The 22882-nt window shown below is 32.9% G+C and overlaps 4 protein-coding genes across 10 annotated transcripts; 1 reads left to right on the top strand and 3 right to left on the bottom strand.

The window, feature by feature from the left end:
* Nucleotides 1-355: 355 nt before the first annotated feature.
* On the bottom strand, nucleotides 356-4034 carry LOC100186421 (amine sulfotransferase-like). Of its 6 annotated transcripts, XM_026839181.1 has the most exons (8): nucleotides 3579-4034; nucleotides 3065-3178; nucleotides 2639-2747; nucleotides 2415-2522; nucleotides 2212-2359; nucleotides 1961-2076; nucleotides 1550-1700; nucleotides 356-1270 (listed from the first exon to the last, which is right to left on the bottom strand). In XM_026839181.1, the coding sequence occupies exons 5-8, from the start codon at nucleotides 2357-2359 to the stop codon at nucleotides 1149-1151; spliced, it is 537 nt and encodes a 178-aa protein (XP_026694982.1). In that variant the 5' UTR covers nucleotides 2415-2522; nucleotides 2639-2747; nucleotides 3065-3178; nucleotides 3579-4034; the 3' UTR covers nucleotides 356-1148. The 6 variants fall into 6 exon arrangements, with proteins under 6 accessions (XP_026694982.1, XP_018667364.1, XP_026694975.1 ...); XM_018811819.2 differs by lacking the exon at nucleotides 2415-2522; XM_026839174.1 differs by lacking the exon at nucleotides 2415-2522 and having other exon boundaries at nucleotides 2677-2747.
* Nucleotides 4035-4078: 44 nt separating this feature from the next.
* On the bottom strand, nucleotides 4079-11898 carry LOC100176154 (acyl-CoA synthetase short-chain family member 3, mitochondrial). Of its 2 annotated transcripts, none has more exons than XM_018816168.2 (14): nucleotides 11732-11898; nucleotides 11245-11378; nucleotides 10753-10897; nucleotides 10316-10399; nucleotides 9689-9798; nucleotides 9077-9206; nucleotides 8727-8945; nucleotides 8220-8315; nucleotides 7136-7287; nucleotides 6404-6603; nucleotides 6125-6270; nucleotides 5594-5816; nucleotides 4898-5070; nucleotides 4079-4483 (listed from the first exon to the last, which is right to left on the bottom strand). In XM_018816168.2, exons 1-14 carry the CDS (start codon nucleotides 11834-11836, stop codon nucleotides 4412-4414), a joined length of 1989 nt encoding a protein of 662 aa, XP_018671713.1. In that variant the 5' UTR covers nucleotides 11837-11898; the 3' UTR covers nucleotides 4079-4411. The 2 variants fall into 2 exon arrangements, with proteins under 2 accessions (XP_018671713.1, XP_002122181.1); XM_002122145.4 differs by lacking the exon at nucleotides 8220-8315 and adding an exon at nucleotides 7896-7991.
* A 1241-nt stretch (nucleotides 11899-13139) lies between these two features.
* Nucleotides 13140-15589, bottom strand: LOC100186370 (dnaJ homolog subfamily B member 14-like). Its single transcript, XM_002122431.5, has one exon. The coding sequence runs from the start codon at nucleotides 15428-15430 to the stop codon at nucleotides 14288-14290; it is 1143 nt and encodes a 380-aa protein (XP_002122467.1). The 5' UTR covers nucleotides 15431-15589; the 3' UTR covers nucleotides 13140-14287.
* Nucleotides 15590-17958: 2369 nt separating this feature from the next.
* On the top strand, nucleotides 17959-21235 carry LOC100183989 (tetraspanin-4). Its single transcript, XM_002122560.3, has 7 exons — nucleotides 17959-18090; nucleotides 18977-19115; nucleotides 19277-19329; nucleotides 19481-19624; nucleotides 19898-19996; nucleotides 20370-20456; nucleotides 20793-21235. Exons 1-7 carry the CDS (start codon nucleotides 18040-18042, stop codon nucleotides 20976-20978), a joined length of 759 nt encoding a protein of 252 aa, XP_002122596.1. The 5' UTR covers nucleotides 17959-18039; the 3' UTR covers nucleotides 20979-21235.
* Nucleotides 21236-22882: the final 1647 nt, after the last annotated feature.

Here is a 22882-nt window from a genome sequence, read left to right as displayed (position 1 = left end):
TACAAAAGTATTCCTCCCCAAAATAGCACAAAACAGGCAGAAATTGGATCAAACATGGTAAAAACATGAAAAAACTTAAAATATATATTTTTTATACGAATGTTGAAAAATAAATATAATAAAAAATATTTTATTTTAATTCGTGCTCACTCATTAGAAATTTACTCTCTTGTACATGTTCATGTTTCTTCTGCTATCAGGGCAAATTTGACAATGTGGAACAATTATAATAATTCATATATATATTTTTTTAATACAAGGCATTGTGTGTTATCCATCTTACTCCATCTGTATTTACAAAAAAAAACATTCATTGTAACAATTTCAAAAAAATAATTCTTCTTTAGTAATTTAAAATTGCAAAGAGAATAAGAGACACTTTTTTTATGAAAAATATCCATGCGTCGACACACATTTGATTTTTTTCATTTTTAAATATCTGTTTCATTGAAACCGTGAGATAAAACCGTGCTCCTTTAAATCTTTCAACCTTGATTTTATTACATATCCGTTACATGCTTTATTGTTACCCAAGCATTAAAAATTAACCATACAATCCAACACTGCTTAAGTGAAAATTTCTATGTGTGTCGGGGATGTTGTTACAGAAAAATTCATAATATAAAAATAAATACTTAATTTGTTTCTTCAACAATTGAAAAAAAATTAAAAACCATTGTCACTACACCTAGCAGACAAACAAGGAGCCATTTAGGTTTAAATATTTCCAAGTTAATATTTTATTGAAGACAACAGTGTACGTAAACCTTTATATTATTTGATAAATGCATTAAGTTATTGGTCACTATCTAGATATTGGTTTAACTATACATAACAGAAAGTCTGTTAATGTTGTCTAATGTTTTTTTTAAATGCTGGAGATAGCACAATGTTTACACTACGTGATAAAAATATAATTACACACAAAATTATAAACACAGTAAAATGTAAGCAGGAATAAGGTGTATTAAACAGAACTACTGTGTTATAACAACTGTCGATTAAACAGAACTACTGTGTTATAACAACATGCAAGGTTAAGGCAAGTTACATTAATCATTATTATATGGTGGACATATTGAATTGTCAATACTGATAAGCAAACAGAAGAATGTTTTAAATAAAGGTATAAATGTTTTGTTACACAGTTATTCTGAATGAAGTGTGTATTTAAACTTGATATCCGTTGCTCCCAATACTTCTTCCACTTTTTTGTCCAAGTATTCTGACTGGTACACAGTCAAATAATTCTTCCAATCACCAACACATCCTGTAAAAACAGATTAGTTCTAATTGGAATTATTTCAACTTTAAGCACATTTAAGTAAGATTTATAACCCTGACAATTAAACTACTAATTTTTAACTCTTTTTTACCAATGTTTCAGTTTTGCCTAAAAACAAACAGTACAATACTCACATTTTGCTATTATGTTTTTTTAAAAAAACAAAGCTCTTTACACTTTAGTTCAAGTTTTCACCTACATGCCACATCACAATTTTAAACATTTAAAATTAAACATACCAAACAAATCTCATAACAACTTAACCATTTCTGACGATAGGGTGTTCAGATTTTGAATTTTCTTCTTGTGTTTTCATGGTTTGAAGTGAGCAATTTTGTATCACTTGTTTTATTTCCTCATAAGTCAAGTCAACTTCAACGAATTGACAAAGTTTTCTAACAGCATTTTCGAAATCCTGTAAGCAAAATATTCTAAAATAGAAAATTTATTTAAGTAGGCTATGTGTTGATTTTACAGCGATGGAAAACCATAAACTAAGCTTGTTACTGCATTTCTTAAAAAAAGTATTATCATATTTTTTGCTGTGTATGTTTTTTTTTGGTTCCTCATTTCTGCAGAATTCGATCTACAGCAGGTTCAGCTTTTAATAGCTGTATATATTTCTTAAAAAAAACGTGGGAGGAGGAAAAATGTTCACTTGCACCGAGATGTTACCTGTCTAATGTCTTCATACATCAGAAACATGGCATTAGAATCATTTTTGTGCTTGGCCCAATCTCTCACATGCTCTAAATACCCCTCTCCATCTTTAGCAAGCACATTTTGCTTCCCTTTTAATACAAAGCACTAATGATACGGTTATTAAATATTTCTAAGTTTGATTAAATTAATATACATAACAAACAAAAGTTCAAAAAAATTGAGACAGTTTTCCAACAATCAGCTTTTCAGAACAGATTTATTACCTGTTATAGCCAGGTTGATAAATGATTTTATTTCCTTGGGGAAAATTTCATTGTGGGGGGGAATGTTTGCTTTGACTGTGGAGTAGGTCTGAGTGAAGTGATACCACGAAAGTACTTGATCTTTGGGGTTACGACGCACATATACCATCTAGTTGTAAAAACATGTCATTATATGTCATAAGACGGTTCAGAAACATATATACCTGTTACTTCCGCTACTTAGCATAATGTAAATAATCTTTTAACAGCTCATCTGGTATAAAAAATGGAGTGTACTTTCGATATTTCCTCTGTTATCCGGCAAGACTTCACTGGAAAAGACTTGTTCAAAATACAGAGTTTTTTCATACCAGACATTGAACAAATATTTACATAATGCCGGAAAGATAATTTTTATTATGCATAAAAAAGATTTTTGAAAATGAACCTTGTTGCCAACTTTCTGAAATTTTTTAAAGTAATCACCTGAGCAGGTAAATGTGTTCCAAATATTCTTGTTGACATTGGTAACTGGTCGACTATTTTGTATTTAGAAACTGCCAGGATGTATAAACATAAAATGTTATTTAGTAGGGTATTCAGAAAGTCACTGTGCACTTACATATTTATAAACAGACATGTTTCAGTATAGAATCAAGAAAGTAAATATGAATGAAAAGTATAACTGATGTTGAAAGTGACCCCTGTTAGCATCAATACAGGCTTTGACCCTTTTTATTTTGTTTCTAAACACCTCAATTAGCTGCTTCTTTCAAATAGACTGAATGTATGTTGTTGTTGCTTACAAGTCGTAAAAAAATATTAAAGCAGCGCACGTCCTGTAGTAAAGCCAGTCAAGATAAATTTAAAATACCTGGTCCATACTCCAAGTACATGTACATGTAACTACACACGTTTGTTTTCTTCAGAAGTTTTTCATCTCGGCAGTAAATAATTTGACGCAGAATTTCCCGAACCAAAGTTGTTCCTTTACAAAAAGGAATTTATTTTAGGCTGATGACAATTACAGTCAAATATAGTGTTACAAGTCTTGGACATTGTAATTATTACATTAAAGTTAATAGTATATTACACAACATACATACACAAAGAATAAAGATAAATCCCCTTAAAAAAAATTTAGCAGTAAATGTAGTTATAGTAGTAAAAACTATTGCATTAAAATTAATAAACATTAAAGTTACCTGTTTATTGCCTAATAAACTGTAAACTAATATAATAGTTAAATGTAACGCTGTGTGTATTTGACATTCTACTACCACATTAAAGTTTTAAGTTACCTTTTTAGATACCAATGACTTAAATGTAGCATTATAAGTCTTAGAAATTTTAACTACCAGAATTCTAACTACCATTAAAATTTTTACCTGTTTTTGGATAGGAACAAACAAATACATCCCCTGCCTTTGGATTCCACTCTGTATTTACAAAGTTAGCATTGTGTGGTTCAAATCGAGCCTACAGGTTAAAACTTCTGTATTTTTTTCCTATCGGCTACCATTTTCATTTTATCCCAATATTCAAGGTATTCACTGACATCTGGTGGACTGTCTTCAGGAAACAACTCACATATGCTATGTATAGCTTCAGACATAATGATACTACTGCTCAAATCTTAACAAGACTTATCCAATTCTGGTCGTAAACTGCACCAATTTTAATAATAAACATGAATGACTGATTCCAACTCTTAACAAAACTAAAATGTAATGGCTGTAAAACTCCTCTAATACCAATAATAAACTTTTAATGATCAATTTCCAAACTGACTTATCAGCAAATTATTAATTGATCAGAGTGTTTGTTCACTGGGATTCACAAAATAGTGACCACAAATACGATTAGCATACAAAGAAGTTTGCTGATATCCCTGATTGGTGATTTTATTGTATCGAATGATTTTGCAATAAAAACAAAAAGCATAGCAATAAAAGGAGGGAATGCACATTGCGTAAGATACAAACCCGTAAAAAAATATTGACACAACAACCTTTAAAAATTTGATCTCGGCAAATAAAAAAAAAATGATAACAAGGCAGCAAATTAAAATTAAAATTCATGATTAAAGTTGAATAACAAAATTTTTTGCATAAGCGCATGTACTATTATTAAAATTACAAGGCACTTAAACACTGCTAGTGATATACAAGTTAAAACACCCAAGTTAAAATAAAAAGAATTGCCTAAACTTGACATGATATCATGGGGAATATTCTGACACAGATTTTTCAAGTTCCGGATAAACAGTTGAATCTTCAATAGTGGGCGATACCTGGGATAACAATTGTTAAAAATTTATATACAGATATAAAAAGTTATTACCATTTAGTTAAACTCTTATACAAATTGGGCTGCGACCTAGGGTTGGATTAAGGGGACATGAGATTTTGTACAATATACTTTTGTTTAAATTAAAAAATTACATTTTTTTGGTTTAATTTAACATGTTTTAAAAACGCAGTTGTGGTATCTATGTTTCTTACTAGACTAAGTTATGTCAATCAAGGTGTAAAAGGGTGGGTTTTAGGCAAAGGGGAATTAAACCCAACCCTTATTTTTATTCGAGCTGTGTCACAGCATACATATAATCTTACACTTTCTTTAATATACTAAGAGGTAAGTCATATGTCATTACAGTGTAAAATTGGGGTTTGGGGAAAACGGGGAGTTTATAGCCTAAGCTTACTTTGTATGGTTTTTTATTGCATATAGCTTGTAATGTGTTTCTTGGTGTTTTTCCTGATCGAGTTTTTGGAAGTCGATTTACGAACACAGCATGTTTAAAAGCAGCAACTGGACCAATTTCATCGCGTACTAACTTGATAATACTTGGTAAAACAGATTGCGGATCACGGCAGTCTTTAAAACACAAATGTTTAACAAATAAAATACAAAAATTTTAAATTAATATTTAAATGTATATGGTAACTGTGTTGTGGATATAGTTGGACTGGTCTCATGAACCGCTTACTTAAAGATTTCTGGCTGTTGTGGTAACAGACCAAATCTGGCCTAAATCCAAGGTTCTCAACCACATAGATTATTTTGTTGCACTCAGATTTATTCCAATTCTAAAATGATCTTTTGGCCACAGTTTTTCGGATCACAAAACAGACTATTACTAGGATCTTCTGGAATTCCATTAAAATTTTAGTATAGTAGGTTGGGGGAAGATGGAACACCTTTTCATTCTATTTTCTCGCCCAATTTGGTAGTAAACAAAGAAAATGCAAAGAATTATAAAAGCGTATCCTCACGACTCTCCTAGACCGTTGTTAATTGTTTAAAATACAATCAGGATATTTGGATATTATGTGCCAAAGGTGTCCCATCTTCCCCCACCCTACTATATTTTCTGATATGTCTGGAAAACTGAACTTACCAGATTTAATGACGATATAAGCGAACGGTATGGAACCTTTAAGTTTGTCATCTTTTGCTACAACAGCACATTCCACCACTTGTTCATGTGAATTTATCACCTCTTCAATATGACCACAAGACAGTCGATGACCCGCAACATTGATGACATCATCAGTTCGTGACATCACAGAAATATAACCATCTTCATCCTGTACACCAGCATCCATGGTATCATAGTACCCCTGCAGAAATTTATAAATTTATTCAAAGAAAATGTTATGACACTTATTTAATATCTAGTAAAAGGGTAATGAAATTCGTTATTGGACATGATGTGCTATATATATTTTTTTTATTGTATGGGTGACAATTTAGACAATCTATTAAGAGATATGATTATTAACAGATGACGAAATAACAAGACTTCTAAATGTCATCAACACTATTTTAAAAACTTAAAAATTTTCTATCAAAAAGTTGACAACATCTATAAAGAAGAATGCAGTCAGCGATGAAATTTGTTAAATCGACTACGAGACTTTGAACCCACCTCATATTTAGTGAAGTAAGTATTCCTAAACCTCTCATCGTTATTCCAAAGTGTTTGGAACGTTCCAAGCGGTAGTGGAAGTTTTGCGACGATATTTCCGAGGGTTCCTCGTTCAACTTCGTTTCCATCATCATCAACAACTCTTACTAAATAAAAAAAAATAATAATTTGCTGGTTTTTTTAAAAAAATCATTTTTTCGTTGTGTTTTCGACAAAAAGATAAGGTATCTAATTTTTGATAAAGTATCTATTTTTTTCCTTTAAAACAAAATGACTCACAATCCCAGCCTGGTACTGGTAACCCTGTTGAGCTTTCTGGGGGGTCAAGCCGGTTGCCCAATCCAACACAGGATGCTGTTATAGCACTTCCTGTTTCTGTTTGCCACCAGTGATCTAACACGGGTGATTGAAAAGCATCTTTGGACCAACGAAGAGTGTCCACGTCGCAATGTTCACCAGCCACAAATAAGTTACGCATGCTGGGGGGAATATAAGAGAAGGTATTGTTATGTTAAATCTGCATTTCAAACTTATTTCAACATTAAGTATTTAGAACTAGCATAGTGCTTTTTGTTGTATAAAGTACTTTTTAGCATAAAGTATTTTACCATAAAGTAAAAGTAACTTTTTTAGCATAAAATAGTTTAAAAACACTGTATTTGCAATGGCCCGAAGTAATAATATTAAACGAAACACGGGTATTGACGAAGCTGTATGCATTTCGTTTTGTGCCATGTTGTATATAAACATTATGAAGACATGCACATCAATCGTGACATCCATGATAAAACTAACTAATTATTTATTTTTGTTATACAGTGTTAGTAATATGGTAATATGATACAGAATAACATTTAACTTGGAGGTAAGAAGTAGAACAGTATCATACTTAGTTAAGAATTAGGCAGGCGAAAATTTTTATATATATATTATGTCAAATATTTAATCAAGAACGTAAGTTGCAGTATGAATACAAAAGCTGTAGAAAAGCAAACAAAGATATAAATTCACCTCGTCAAATCAAACTGTTTGCCAAGAAGTGCATCAGGGTCTTCGCGTTTAATCGCACGGAGGGCCGTCGGGGCAACAAACAACGCAGCAACGTTGTGATCTTGAATAATTCGAAAGAAAGTTGTTGCATCGGGTGTACCTACCGGTTTTCCCTTAAATATAAAATCACAAAGTTGAAGATAAATAATTTACAAAAATATGCAAAACATGATAAAACTTATAATGTACAGTCCGTAGAAATGTGAATATCAGAAGTAGTCACGCCATTTTGAATATTTTACTCCGTTTAGATTCACTTACACAATGTAATTGTTTTAATTCAGAAAATTCACTAAAAAGATATTTTAGAAAAAAAAATCTTTAAATGTACCGTCTGTACTAGTGCTTAAACTAAATTATGAAACATGATACAGTTACATTCTTTTATTTGAACTATGAATATTAAATATACTCCTAATGTCATGCTCTACCGCTCTGCACATGCGATATACTAGCACCACTGAACTGGCAGCATTACTCACTACCAGTGCCCAGTGGTGCAGCCAGGCGTTGATTTTGATAGGTGGTTTTTGTACCAAAAAAATTATACATTTATATTTTCTTTTTAATTTTAAATTAATTGATTAAAAACCATTTGGAAAAAGAAGTTTATTGGTTTCTCATTATACTAAGGTATGTAAATTAAGGTGTAAGAAAATGCTCACTAGTATACAGTTCTACCTTTCAAACAAGCATGCAAATTACAGAATTAGGTTAAAACCTCATATAAAAGTGATTTAGAACCTTGCAGCAACGGAGCATGCACGCCATACGAGTGACCAACAGCCCAACCAATATCAGCAGCAGCCCAAAACACCTGTGTATAACACCACACAGTAATATGCAATTTACAACATTAAAGAATTAAACTACTGCTAATTTAGCAAATCAAAATAAATATTTTTAATTTTATAAGATTTGATTTTTTTTTCTGACATGCAATTTCAAAGGCAAAAATTTTCTAGTACTTTAGCATTTTACAAAATTTGCGTAATTTCCAATGCAGCAATTAGTTTTCGTTGCAACATCTACACTACAGGTATACCTCGAACATTAAAGTGGCGTTGCCATGTACTAGTGGAGCATGGCAAATATATGAGTGGCCTACAATCCAACCAAGGTCAGATGCTGACCAAAATACCTTAGTTCGGTAAGAATTTGTTATTGGGAACTGAATTTTTGATTCAGGCATATAAAAGCAGTCTGAATGTAGTAGGCCTAATGGGATAACCTTTGTGGTCAATTCTAGGTTCTAACCTAAAAGAACCTCACCCATATAGAATAGAAACTGGGTGTTTTACTAAACTTTTTATTAAACTAGAGAGTCAAAAAATAGAAAGACAAATAATCTACAAGATAACTTATGCAAACGTACAAAAAATATATTTACTGATAAAATAAAACATACTTTCAAGAATAAATATTTTTAATAATTAATATAGAACAAACTACTTAAAGAAAAAAAACTCTTTACTGATAATATAAAACAGATTTTCAAGAAAAAATAGTAACTGATATTACAATAGATTTTAATCCTACAACATAAACCAACCTCTCCAGGGTCAACACCATAAATTGCCTTCATACTCCAATGCAGACGAACTGAATGTCCTGCTGTTGGCCGAACCACAGCTTTTGGGAGTCCTGTGGTACCAGATGTGTATAGGAGGTATAGGGGGTGGTTTGAGGGGACAGGAACACAGTCATGTGATCGACCTTTGTTCATCAGTTCATCCCAATCTAAATCATTTTCACCTAACTCTGCTGGTTCCTAAAAACAAGTGATTTTTTACAAGATATTAAAATTTATTTTTGAAAGGGCATTTACCATCTGAAAAGTGAATTACGTCTCCCCTTTATTGTAAAGACTTTGTCAAATACATCTGGAATAAAACCACCTACCATGTTTGGTCGTTGATAAATAATTGTTTTGAGCGGTTTATGGGAAGCCATGGCTAATGCTTCATTTAGGATTGGTTTGTAACGAACAACCCTGGATGGTTCAACTCCACAGCTTGCAGATATAATAGCTCTGTTGTGTGGAATGCATAAATATAAGACTTTCTTGCATGGCCAGATATCGACAGTCATTATATAACCAAAGTGTTCTGTTTCAGGCATGCGCACTAAACCAACCGTGCCACGGCGCCAGAAACAAGTATGTAAGTATAATAGAATTTAACATGTAACAGGTATGTAAGTTACTATAAAACGGAACACCCGTGTTATAATGACTTTTATTTTCCGTCCATTTGAAGATAAAGCAAGTTAACTTCAAATATATAGCAATAATGTGCGAAGACTAAATGTTAAAGCTATACCACTTATTTAAGATAAAGATCTGTTACAGTGTGTATGATTACTTTTGTACCAATACTGTGGTTTCTGTTAAAAAAAAAAACATTTTTAAAAGTACAAAAAGCAGTCTAGGCCTTGGGTGTTGTGGTATTGGACCAAATCTAGCTTAATTCCTAGGTCCTCACCCATATAGAATAAAGAACATGATATACATACTTAGGTGTGCAGTTATCAATTCTAACTGAGAGTTCTTTTGCAGCGAATCCACCAAACACAACAACATGAATTCCACCAAGTCTAATGGTTGCTTGCATTGCTACTACTGCCTGCAACAAAATAACTTTAAAGTGGAACATTACCAATACCATTATAGTATACTAACACTAACATTACTTCAGAGTAAAGTTTTAAATATTCTTACACAAATATTCTCAAATACAGTACCATATATGCAAGGCTAGATTTTTAAAACAGAACTTCTGGTACTATCAGATACCTTAATAATAATAATAAAATTTTATAGGTCTCTTCGATTACGATAGCGAAGATTTAAAAATAATTTAAACGAAGACAGGATATAGCGACAAAACAACAGTTGTTAAAACACCTTCATTTATTATAATCTAAGTTAAAAGCATTTTGCAATGCCTGAAACCATTTAGATAAACTTAAACATTTATACAGTAGGGTGATCCCAGTGGGTTTGTGCTAAAACTCAGCCCCTTGTTGTTTAAATTTCACCTAAAACACATTACACACATTGAATTCAAACTTATACAAGAGCTAGAATATTTATTTTGAAATATTCACCATTAAAAAACCTATTTATATGATTTGAATTACCTGGGGTATCATTGGCATGTAGATAAGAACTCTGTCTCCTTTCTTTACCCCCATGTCAGACAAACAACCAGCAAGGCAGGATACCTGTAGAACCATATTTAAGATTTACGGAACCAAAATGTGATGGCTGATAAGCATTGTAAGGAAAGACAGTTTAGTCATACAAGGTCTTCTGTATTTTTTATTGTGTTTTTTTTACAGCAGTGCAGCTTAGTTGAAATATACTGGTAGCAAGCATTTAAACTTGATTTTTAACTGTTTGTATTCCTGTATGAAAGCAATCATTTTATTTAGAGTTGAAATTCATTACCCAAACTTGGATTTATTTCAATATACATATTATGGATTTAAATCGCACATTGTCTTTGGGAATAATTGGAGTATGAATTACACACATACCTTTCAGTTAAATTTAAAGTTAGGACTTATAAATATACCTGCTTTAGTAATTCATTGTAGGTAAAATTTTGAATTGTGTCAGTGACTGGACTGTCATGTATTATAGCCACCCTGTCTCCATTACCTTCATCCACATGACGATCTATGCAGTTGTAGCAATGGCTTATTTCACCACCTGTAAACCTGATATTAACATATAGTTGAATGTCTTCATTTTGTCTTTTCTATCACGTACCCAAGATCGGAAAAGTTTTTAAAAGCAAAAAAAAATGACAGTAAAGGTAAAACCACAGTCGTTATCTTGTTCATGCAGAAAACAGAAGTACAAAACTTATTCTATTAAAGACATGACGCCTACACACATGTTATAATGTAATAAACCATAATTTAAACAACATTATTAGTACGTGTATAGTTTAATAGTTATATATGGCTTGTGAAACTAGTACAAATAAAGTTAAACACATATAGCGTATCAGTAGTATGTGTATGTATGATTTTCTATATTTTTCTGTAACAACTATTCTAACCATTTAGTGAACGGAGAATTTGAATTGTCAATAACTTTGTCCCATTTTTTGGTCCACACAAGATTTTCTGCAGCTTCAGCCCAATAAGCGGACGTGTCTTTTAAACTTCGCTCATAGTTTGTTTTGTATAACAACTGAAATCAAAGAAACTTAATTTATAAATTTGACTTGGACTATTACGGTCCAAACACTTAAAACAGAAAGTATAGACACTCTTTCAAAATCAGTACTAAAAGTATATATGTATAGCAAAAATAGTCACCCACAAAGTAACATACATGGTAACTGGTAAGCTGGCATAAGGTTTATGAAACAGAACACCTGTGTTATATGTTTTCTTGCCATGCGAGGATAAAGCAAGTTACATTCATCAACACAATTAGTTTAACGGCAAATCCACAGCTATATTACAAGGCAGATCTAACATTAAAAAACATTAAAAAACACTGAACTTATACATAAATGTTTAAACGAAAACGATAAATACCTTGCTTTGAAGATGAATGCAACTAATATTGCCATTGACTAAAGTAGGATGCCTTCTGTTTAAGATTGGCAACTGGTGGTACTTTGTACTTAAAGTTCTCAGCATTTCAAAATTATATTACTCCTATTTGTTGTTTAAATGATTCTGATAAATACGTTTGAAATTACAAACTACAGAATTAGAAGTATTTCTAAAAAGTCTTGCCATCGGTGTTGCGAAAACCAAGCCTACACGATTTTTTAGCCGAGCCTATGCAAAACCCATACACCGTCGTAAGCTGCGCCACAGCACACACAGCGGCAATCCTGCGCTGCATTCGTATCTGCTGCGTGTGTCTCAAAAAGTCAAGTATATATAGCAGACTGGCGGACTAGCGGAGTACGTATATACGAATATAAACGCGACAACGTAGTAACTACTTATCTTTTAAAAAGGAAATAGGCTTGTCTGCTTGACAAAACCAATGGGGAAGGGTCATAGTCTTGTTAAAGCGCCAGTCTTTGACCCCCTATCGGTTACGGATTCAAGGCTCATTCCATGTACGTTGTAAGACACTTATCGGCAATTGCTCCAACCCAGTGGTCACTAAGGGGTTGTCTCAACGTCTCTACTAAGTCTGGGTCTTCTAAATTGTTAGCCATACATCATTTAAATTTACACAGCTGCATACTTGGTAACTCGTAAGCGCGCACCAGGTGTGGGAAAAATCCATACAGTAGGCGGGGAAAGATGGGACACCTTTGACACATAATATCCAAATATCCTGAACTTGTTTTAAACAATTACCAACGGTCCCTATGGGAACCATGAAGATACGGTTGTATAGAATAATCGTTGGATGTTTGTTTAGAGTTTAGATCAATTTGGAAAAGTGAAAGAGTGTCCCATCTTCTCCCACTTTACTATACTCTTAAAGTCTGCAAGTATTTTTTGTGATGGAAACTACAGCTTCGAAAAGACAAGCATGAGATTTGCATACTCTACCTTCATTCTAATTAAATGTGGATTCTTAAAACCCATCCTTACCGAAAATGTGCTGATCGAGCAAGAATAATTTTGCTTTACGAGCTGTGGAACGGTAAATATAGCGCGCCTGTCTCTAGCCCAGAGTTTATTTGGGTTCGACCGTCAATGCAGATAAAATCGCGGGTGTCCTGGAGCAAGTGCTCAATTCAGTATGGATTGTCAAGACTGTCATTCACACATTAAATAAAACATATACCCACCCATAAACGCGGTAACTCGCAATACGCAGGCACGAGGTGTGTGAAACAGAACACCCGGGCTATAACGACTGTCGTTGCTACATCACGCAAGGATAAATAATTTACATTTATTTATACGGTATTCCTAAACTTTCGACTATTACACAGCCAACAAAATCGACAGAAAAAAAACGATGTCGGGTAACTGCTCTGCATTTTTTTACTTCTTTTTATTTGAATTTATTTTTTATCACACACGACAACATTGAATTACAATTAATTTGCAAATAAATAAAATCAAAAATAAAATACTGAATGTTTGGTGCAAGAAAATTTAACTAAAATTAAACAAACATTCAATAAATTTGAGTAGTATATTTTAAACCCTTTAACATGCGAAAATGTTCAGTGACTAACGTTATATTTCAATTAGGAATAAATGTATTAGAATAAAATATATTTAAACTAACACAGTTTAGCAACAAGATATTAAGTATCTTTGTTGTGAAAAAGACCATTATAATGAATGAACTTTCTGTTGCATAACTATGACTGCTATTAATTGCTAATTTTAAACATAACTTCAAAATAAATAATAGTTGGTATAATGAAAACCAACTGATCATATTTTATTTATTCATTATTATGTTTAATTATTTAACAGACTATTGATAAAAAATTAGCACAAGTACAAATACTAAACAACATATGGAAACAAATTGATAGATAATATGGATTTGCATATGAAATAAATCCTAAAATGTGTATTATTTATTTATTATAACTTATAATTAATTTATTAGAAAGTAAAATATATATTTCCTAATTAGAAATTTGATCGGTTTGTAAAATATTTTTAGTTTTACCCAAACAGCTTGTTAAAGAAAAAGGCGCAATTGTTACAAAAATAAAACATGTGCACATAAAATGTTAATTTGAGTTGCAAGTTGCAGTAAACATATAACAACAACAAGTAAAACATACAACATTCAACCTCACAGGGTCATGCTACAGTCTCTAGCTAAGTCTCATTACACTTTCCAATTTCCTAGGCATTATTAATTTGCAATGTATTGTAGGGTGGGAGAAAAAGGAAGTAGTAATCAAAGAATTATAAAACCGTTTCATTACGACTACCATAGACCCTTGTTAATTGTTTAGAACAGGAACAGGATATTTGGATATTATGTAATAAAAGTGTCCGTCTTCCCCCACCTACTATACCATATGAAAATGGCATGAAAATTTATATGTATGTTATACTGCTGTTGTACAAACTAAACAGCATAAGAGGCAGTTGGCCCATTAAATAATTCAGTTATTTGAAGAAATGTCCAACTATTTTAGATTTTTATGGTGATCGTTTAAATAATTCTTCAAGTTTATTGCATGACCTAGTTGGGTAAGCTTCTGCCTTTTTAATCATGTCTGTGCTACCAAAATATACTCCTTTTCTGCGCAAATTTTCTTTGTTTACTCTCTCTTGGTAACACATGTTTCTTAATTGTTCAATGTAATCCGATTCAACAGTTTCTTCAAGTTGCCGCAGCGAAACACTTCCTTTTTTATAATGTTTTGTAAAATCTTGCTTGACGTAAAACTCTACACCAAAATTCCGTGTCTGTTGATGCAGAGTGTACTCGCCACCATACTTGAGGCTATAGACTGGATCGGAAATCAACATATTGCTCATTAAGGAGACAATAAAGAGAATGAGAAGAGGTAGAAGCTGCATCATTGCACCAAAATTAGTTTGTGGTTCATGATGCCTGCGTTGGTGATTTTCTGCCCGTCTGCGATTTTCATTTCTGCCATAATAATAGGTGTTACCGCGTCTAAATATACGAACGTTTCCGTTTGGAAATTGCCCTCCGAAAAACATATTAAACAACTCCTGTGGATCGAACTCTGCGTTATCATTTTCATATTCATCTGAACTACTGTTTCGTCGCCGACTTCTTACAGAACTGAGACCTTCTGGTCCATACAAATCATACTGATGCCTCTTTTCAGAATCATTTAGAACAGAAAAGGCTTTTCCAACTGCTTTAAATGCATCTGTAGCACCAGGAGCTGTGTTTTTATCAGGATGAAGCTGCAGAGCCATTTTTCGGTAAGCTTTTTTCAGTTCCACTTCCGAAGCTTCTTTTGAAACACCAAGAATATCATAATAGTCTTTGCAACTGTTAATACGTTTTACTAAATTCATTTGTTCAGCAGTAAAAGTTGGGGCCGTGGGCTTGTTTTCGTTGCTGGCACTACTTCCATGAAGCGTTGAAAAGTCCGGCATGGTCCCATTGCTTGCTTTTTTATTCTCCTTAGCTCTGTTAGTATGAACATCTGTGATCTTGTTCAGTAAATCAGAATTGTTCTTGGTTGGGTAGAGCCTTGAAGATTTATTCGCAAACTTTCGTGCTTTACTGTAATCTCCGGAATCGAAAGCGGCTCTGGCGATTCTGTAACATTTTATCGCGTCCTCCTTATTTCCCTCCATAATTAATAATATGGAATATTATAATTACTCTATAAACTTGTTGTTTTCGGGTGTACAGCTCTTTCTTTTTCTTCGAAATTTTCAACAGACTGATAACGTTTTGCTTTTCTTCTTAATTAACCACCGTATGTAACGTGCATAGTACTAGAAATTAAAAGAACAAGAGAGCAACAGTAAAAGAGATTTTAGGGACAAAGCATACTCCACCTTTCGTTGGTATAAAACATACATTTTTTCAAGCTCATTTTGTATCAGATTGAACAAGGTCGTAACAGAATGTAGTATGTATATTTTTGGGTGTTCGCAACACGCGTTATGTTATTTGTAAAAATGTTGTAGCGGGTGTGTGTCGACAGGTTTTATATTTAACAGGCTAAATCAGAGTCCGTATATAAACATATATAAACATGTTTATATACGGACTCTGGGCTAAATCATAGGCTGTATATACAAACTCTGGTCTGAATTTACCAATGTCCGGGCATTCAACAATAAAAAGTTTCGTTTAGGATTTTTCTGACCGTATTTATTGCCGCAATTAAGGTTACTGTGTCAGGATTTACATCCTGAACTTATGTCTTCCCGCAATGCGCCTTTGTCTCTGCTGCGTTTGATACTATAATACTGCACTAAGGGGGCATATATGTGCCATGCCTTTGTTCCCCATTTAGTGTCATTTTTGTTTAAATACCGCTTTGATTTACATGATTTACAGGACAGATAGTAGAAACGTACTTTGAACGGTGCAAAATGTGTTTAGTGATATTTTTACCGTAACATTTTTTAGTCGGTCCGTTTCTATTAGACCTCGCATTGTATTTGTTCCGCTCTACTGTGCATGCGCAACAGCGCCCGGTACAAACTTATATCAGTCGAAACGAATATATCTCGATAGCGGGCAGTCTAGTACTTTGAGTCCAAAATCGCAAGTGTTATTTCAAACCCGATCGTTACTGTCTTCTTACCTTATCCCCCAACGACATAATGTAAAACTTAATTTACAAAATTTGGGGGTACGATGGGATACCTTTATGGTACTATGGGGTAAGATGGGATACATTTACCACATAATATTGCCTACAAATATCCTGATCGTGTTTTTAACAATTAATAACGGTCTATTGGAGTCATAAGCATACGGTTTAATAATTCTTTAGTTTCTGATTACTAACAAATGTAACAGGAAAATAGAATTAAAACGTGTCGCATCTAACCCTCACCCTACTATATAATCGTTAAAAAATAAGATAAAACACCTTTTACGAAAGGCCTAAATGTCCATCACTTAACTTTACGTTATGGGAACATTTTATGTCAGCTGAGAACTCACTAATTTGGTCGTTCACTGAACCCAATAATGCCAACACACCCACAATGTCACCTACACACCCTCTGAAACTCACAAACCGTAACGAGTCTAAACAAGTTGCAAAGTTAAATCGCTGTTAGAATACAAAGGGATACATGCTGGGTAAAATGTACTTCCTTTGAAAACGATGACTGTAAATGATTAAAGGGATTTTGAAACTTAAGAGATTTTAAAGGATAAAATTGTAAATGAAAAGTGAAAGTAAAACAGACAGTGCGCGTCATGTTGAAATAAGCCAGTCGTTTTTATTGTATAAGTTTGCCTATGCTGTTATTTTATATGAGGACATGCGTGTTAATTGATACTATGCATACATCATGCTAAGTTTTGATTGCAATTGGATTCGTATTAAATAAACATAGGCTTGGTATAGGGCTCAACCGTAGATATATAATATCATTGTATAATGAGACTTTTAGTGCATGAATATAGTAGTTAACCTTTAAACTTCCTATTTACAATGTTTAACTTAAACCACGCGAGGTCTAACATTATTAACACATAAGTTTTAGCGCTCGACTACAAAAAGGTAAAAACAGTTATGTGCTCGATTATAAATAAATTCAACTTGGTTACCATGGTTCAGATATATACACAGTAAGGTTAATTTGGTAAGCTTGCGTAAGCGTCTAAAGATGCCTTTGTTGTTAATTCATATGAATAATACCTGCTGTGCTGTTTTAAGCAAAAGCCACTTGCGGTAAAGTTTCATACACTAGATTTTGTTTCAACAGTATGCCATTCTTTCTCAGCGGGTTGAGAGTTTAAAGGTTCGATTTTTTACACTTGAACGCGCTAAGTTCTTTAGAGAAGGCAACAACAAAGCGGCAGAATGCTTTTATTAAGCAAGGAAGAAAGAAAAATAAGAGACTTTGTTAAAACTTCCCGGAAGATCGTCGCTTAGTGCTTAGTGTTTAAAACTCTAATTTGTAAATTCGGTCGCTAAGCCGTTCTTAATGAAATCATGAGTACGCGCTTAAGCTGGACACTGGGTTAGAGCTCAAGTATTTTCTCTTAGCGAATGTGGTGTGTAGCCTATGTGCTGTGGTTAAGAACACGATGTATGTAGGCTGTCTATATTTGACGACGTTTTATTACTACTTTTACCCTTTGGGCTAAGCAAATAAAATGCGGAATAAATATTGAGATTCGAAAGGTTTAATTTATACAGTTTTACAGGTGTACATAGCTATACATTTGACTAAAGAATCAATGTTATTTATTTAAAAATTACAATAAAATGAACACGTTTCTAAAATATTTCTTCGTCGTCTTCAATATATTGTTTTTGGTAAGTTTTTCTTATGTGTTGTATGTAATGATCATTATTATTTTATTAGTTGTACGTTATCGGTTTGTTGTTAAACCTGTAATCAATAGAATATTTTAAGTTTCAACAGAAAGCTTAAGTAAAGAATAAGCTTCAAGTTTCAATATTTAATTTTTATAAAGTTGAAATGTTTAGCTCGCATATATAGGCTACTCCTTTAATTTTTTAGTGTTTTCTCGCCTTCTATGACGCCTAAATTAACATTTAATAAAATACAGTAAAACTATACAGTTGTAAATGTTAATACAACTCAATTACATACGTTGTAATCACACGAGATTGTGTTGCATCAGCAAACCCTACTTAGACCTACTTAACATTGATCATCACGTTTTTATAAAGTTTTGCCTTCGCTAAATAATATTAATACAGTACTGTGGGGAAGAGGCGTATCTTTAACACATAATATTCAAATATCCTGATCGTGTTTTAATCAAATAACAACGATCTATATAGGAGTCATGAGGATACGGTTTTATAATTCTTTGAATGTTCTTTGTTTACTATTAGGAGACGGGAAAAGAGAATAAAAGGTGTCCCATCTTTCCCCAATCTATACTAAATTAATGTTGTTTAAATATATTATCTTTATTTGTAAACGTTAACTATTTCAGAAAATGTTGCCAATTTTAACAAAAAGTTTGCTTATTTGGATTATAAAAAGATTTTTAATAAATTTTTTCTTTCGGGTATTTTTTTTAAAAAAAAGAATCAGTTTGCTTTTCTGTGAGGTCGCGGGTGGACTTTAAACCCGAAACGAACCGTTATTAGAGAGAGAAATATGCAATAGTTAAAAGTGTATCAATAAATAATTTATCATCTGGTTTTAATTTATTTTTATCAACAGATCGGCGGGGCAACTCTTATCGGTTTTTCGATTTGGTTGCAGTATGCTTCTCCTATCCATGAAGTGCTAATCTTGGCAAAATCGAGCATCGCTTTCATATACAGCGTTCTTGCCCTTGGATGTTTATTACTTATTTTAGGTAAGGCCAAGCACTGTACAAAAGGCGTAAAACGTACAAGCGGTTGCAAACCTGCAATATTAATGTGTAAACTATTATTGCCACGCAAAAAGGCATATAGCGCATATTTTGGTACATTACGTTTATGCATTTGGGAACAGATTTACATCATTACATTTCAGGGTTTTGCGGTTCATTGGGAGCTTGTTTCGAAAAGAAGTGGCTACTTATCGTGGTAAGACAGTTATTACATCGATATTTAAGTTCAAGCTTGTGACACAAGACATGTTTTATTCATTACAAAATGTTTATTACGTTTGGGATCGGTGTTATTACTATACATTCCGATCGCAGAAGGAAATCTTTTACATTACATTGCTTTACAGTATCTTACTGTGACTGCAATATTTCTTCTCGCTGAAATCGGTATTGTCATATTTGCGTTTGCCGATAAAAAGAACCTGCAATCAAACCTACAACCCCTATGGGCGGCCTTGGCAAATGAAACGAAATTTCTGCTTCAGGAAAGGGTAACACAGTTCTGTTTGTTTTTTTCCATTTATAGTAGGGTAGGGGAGTTAAGACAACTTTTTATTCTATCGTCCTGATAAAAAAAAACAGAACACTCAAGGAATTATAAAACCGTTTCCTCACAACTTCCGTGAACCGTTGTTAATTGATGTTTAAAACACGATCAGGATATTTTAATAACATGTGCTGAAAAGGTCCTGTCTCTCCCCGCCCCAATATGCGTTGTCTATAATAAGCGCTGTTGTGAAATATTAATTCATATTTTTCTACAGTTTAAATGTTGTGGTTATTACGATGTCTCCGAGTGGAAAGATGAAATTCCTGATTCGTGCAAGAACGTCACCATTTTAATATATTCAACTTATTGGGACGTAAGCATTAGAAATATATAAACAAATATAGTAAAGTGGGGTAAGTTTAGTCAACATAACATATTTAGTAAGGTGGGATGAGTTGGGACACGTTTCGTAGGGCGGGGTAAGTTGGGTCACGTTTTTATTTTATTTCTCTGTTTCATTTGGTAATAAACAAATATTTACAGAGTTATATAATAGTAGCCCCGCGACACTAAAAAAGCGTTGTTAATTGTTTAAAACACGATAAAAAATTATGAGGTTTAGGTGCTCACGCTATCCCATCTTACACCACAGTAATAAGTTAAAGCTTTACCCACATGTAGCCTGTATTGGTGTTTGCTAATGAACACTAATTCAGGATGCGTAATTTACTATTTTCTATATACAGACACCCTGTAAAGACAGCCTTGTGTCTTGGCTTAATTCCAACGTCATCTTGCTATCTGTTATCGGAGGAGTAATTCTGTTCATTCAGGTGTGGTTTTACTTTGAATTAAATATAACTCAATATGAGCTGGTTTGTACAAAATGTTGGTTTTGCAGCCACACGTTTACTTAAGTATAGTTTGCCAGCAGCGTGTTTTTACCCACTGTTATTTTGCTACTAATTCCCTTCTCTTTGCTGTTTTAATTAATCTGATCATCATTACTGTAATTGTATGGAGAAGAAACTTATGAAACGTAATCATAAATAGACTTTATTTTTCCGTTGTTGTGCTGCTAATTCCCTTATCTTCGCTGTTACAATTAATCTAATTTTTGTTATTAAAATCAAAGCAAAATTGATGAAATGTTCAAAAATCTTAAACAGATTTTCCAAGTTGTTGTCACGTCGATTATGCTTCTTAAACTTGGTAAATCAAACCGCGTTGAATCTCGAATGTTCGACGAAAACGACCATGTTTCCCAACAGCAACACGACAATCAAGTGTATGAGAGTGATTCTATCGAAGGCGACCACAAGCGGAATAAATTCCAGTTACCATTTCGCCACTGAAGGACAGTAAAGAGTTTTTAAACTAACTGATCAGAATCGTAGTGTCCTGGTACGGTTGTAGACCTCCACGTACGGTTATTCTTAACATTTAGCATGTCGAATACGGAACATACTTTATAGTAGGCCAACGCATTTAGATATCTAGAATCATTTTGAAAAACATCAAAATAGTTTTTTAATGATTTTTTTTAAGTTTATGATTGTGTTGTTATGAACCGCTAACTGTGAAATAGAATCTAATATGCCAGTGGAAATGATTTTATTTGGTAGGGATGTACACGCGGTTTGCATTAGAAAAACCAGAATTTACAAAATGAATATAGGCTAAAAAAAAGTTAAAAAATTTTCATAAAACTATTTGCCGAAAGACAACAAAAACTTTGCCTGAAATAGGAATGCGCGATTAGAGTAATTTCTTACAATGAAGTACTGCAAGTGAGTTATAAAATGTATATTTTTAAAATCTATATGTATAAGATAAAAAAAAAATTTTTTTTTTTTTTTTTCCCCCCTTTGGGGGGGTCTTTTGGGGTAGTAAACAAAGCACATACAAAGAATTATAAAACCGTATCTCCACGACTCACACAGACCGTTGTTAATTGTTTAATGCGCGATCAGGATTTTTGGATATTATGTGCTAAAGCTTCCCACCCCCTACTATATAATGTCCATTTCTTTGCGAGATGTTATAATTTAATTGACGTAACTGAAGAACCGCTGCGAAGCCGATTTATAAAATCTATATATCATTATACACCTAATGAATTAAATAAGTAATAATAAATTATTAGAGTGAAATATTAAAATATTAATGCTATTTTAATATTTCTTTTAATTTGAAAAAGAGTAAACCTAATCCTAAAAAAACAGAATCTTTCTTCATTTGACAAGTATGTAGTTTTATTGATTTGAAATTATTAATGGTTTCTATTTTCTTAAATGTATGGCATTATTCACGCTTTTGAATTATAGTTTAAATGCTTTTATTTTGATTATTAACTCTATATTAATTGCTAACTGTTCGGATGACTTTAAAAGTTTTTTTATTTATATATGAAGGTAACGACGCCCGCATTAAACTTGTGTAAGTCGATAACTATATCAGCACTATATAGCACTTCGTGTATTGGGAACACGCAACTGGTGCCAAGGGGAAATCCCAAAAGCCAAAAACCTTTTACTTTAATTGCTAACGTCGCAGTTAAAACGGCATATGTACAAAATTAGGTAAAGTAGGGTGGAACAATTTGAATACTGTTTTTATACAACAAAATGTTCAATATTTTCTACCCGTTTTTTAACTCTTTTAGACATGTAAGGATACAGTTATATAAATCTTTAAATATTATTTGTTTACTGGAAACTGAGATTATATAAGTACTATACAGTATTGTGGGGTAAAATGGGACACCTTCATCACATGATATTCAAATATTGTGATTGTGTTTTGAACAAATTGCAACGGTCTATTGGGAGTCGGGAGGATATAGTTTTATAGTTCCCTAATGTTCTATGTTTACTACCAAGTGGACCGAGAAAATAGAATGAAAAAGTATCCCGTCTTCCCCACCGTACTATATCATGCATGCCCTAACAAGAGCAACAAAATGCTAAGACAGTTGGGTTGACTTTTAACAGCCACTGCATTTACTTCACCGTGATTCATTTAATAGGTAGAAATTTAACAAACGATACGAAAGCAAGAGAGCGACAATTTCTTGTCTCTACCTTTGTTTGTTTAAAGAACGGTTCGCGTTAAAGAAAGAAAAAGGATAACGGTAAAAGAGATCAGCCAGTGTCCCGAGCCTTATTAATATTTCAAGCTAGTGCAGGCTGAAGGCGGGAAAGAAGTGTGCTCGAATTCACTGCCTTTTAATTATTGATACGAACGATCTTTAAGTTAT

This window comes from Ciona intestinalis, chromosome 1 (assembly GCF_000224145.3).
Source record: "Ciona intestinalis chromosome 1, KH, whole genome shotgun sequence".
NCBI classification, from domain to species: Eukaryota; Metazoa; Chordata; class Ascidiacea; order Phlebobranchia; family Cionidae; genus Ciona; species Ciona intestinalis.
Note: the sequence above shows the minus strand (reverse complement) of the source record. Positions and strands in the feature narration are given on the sequence as shown.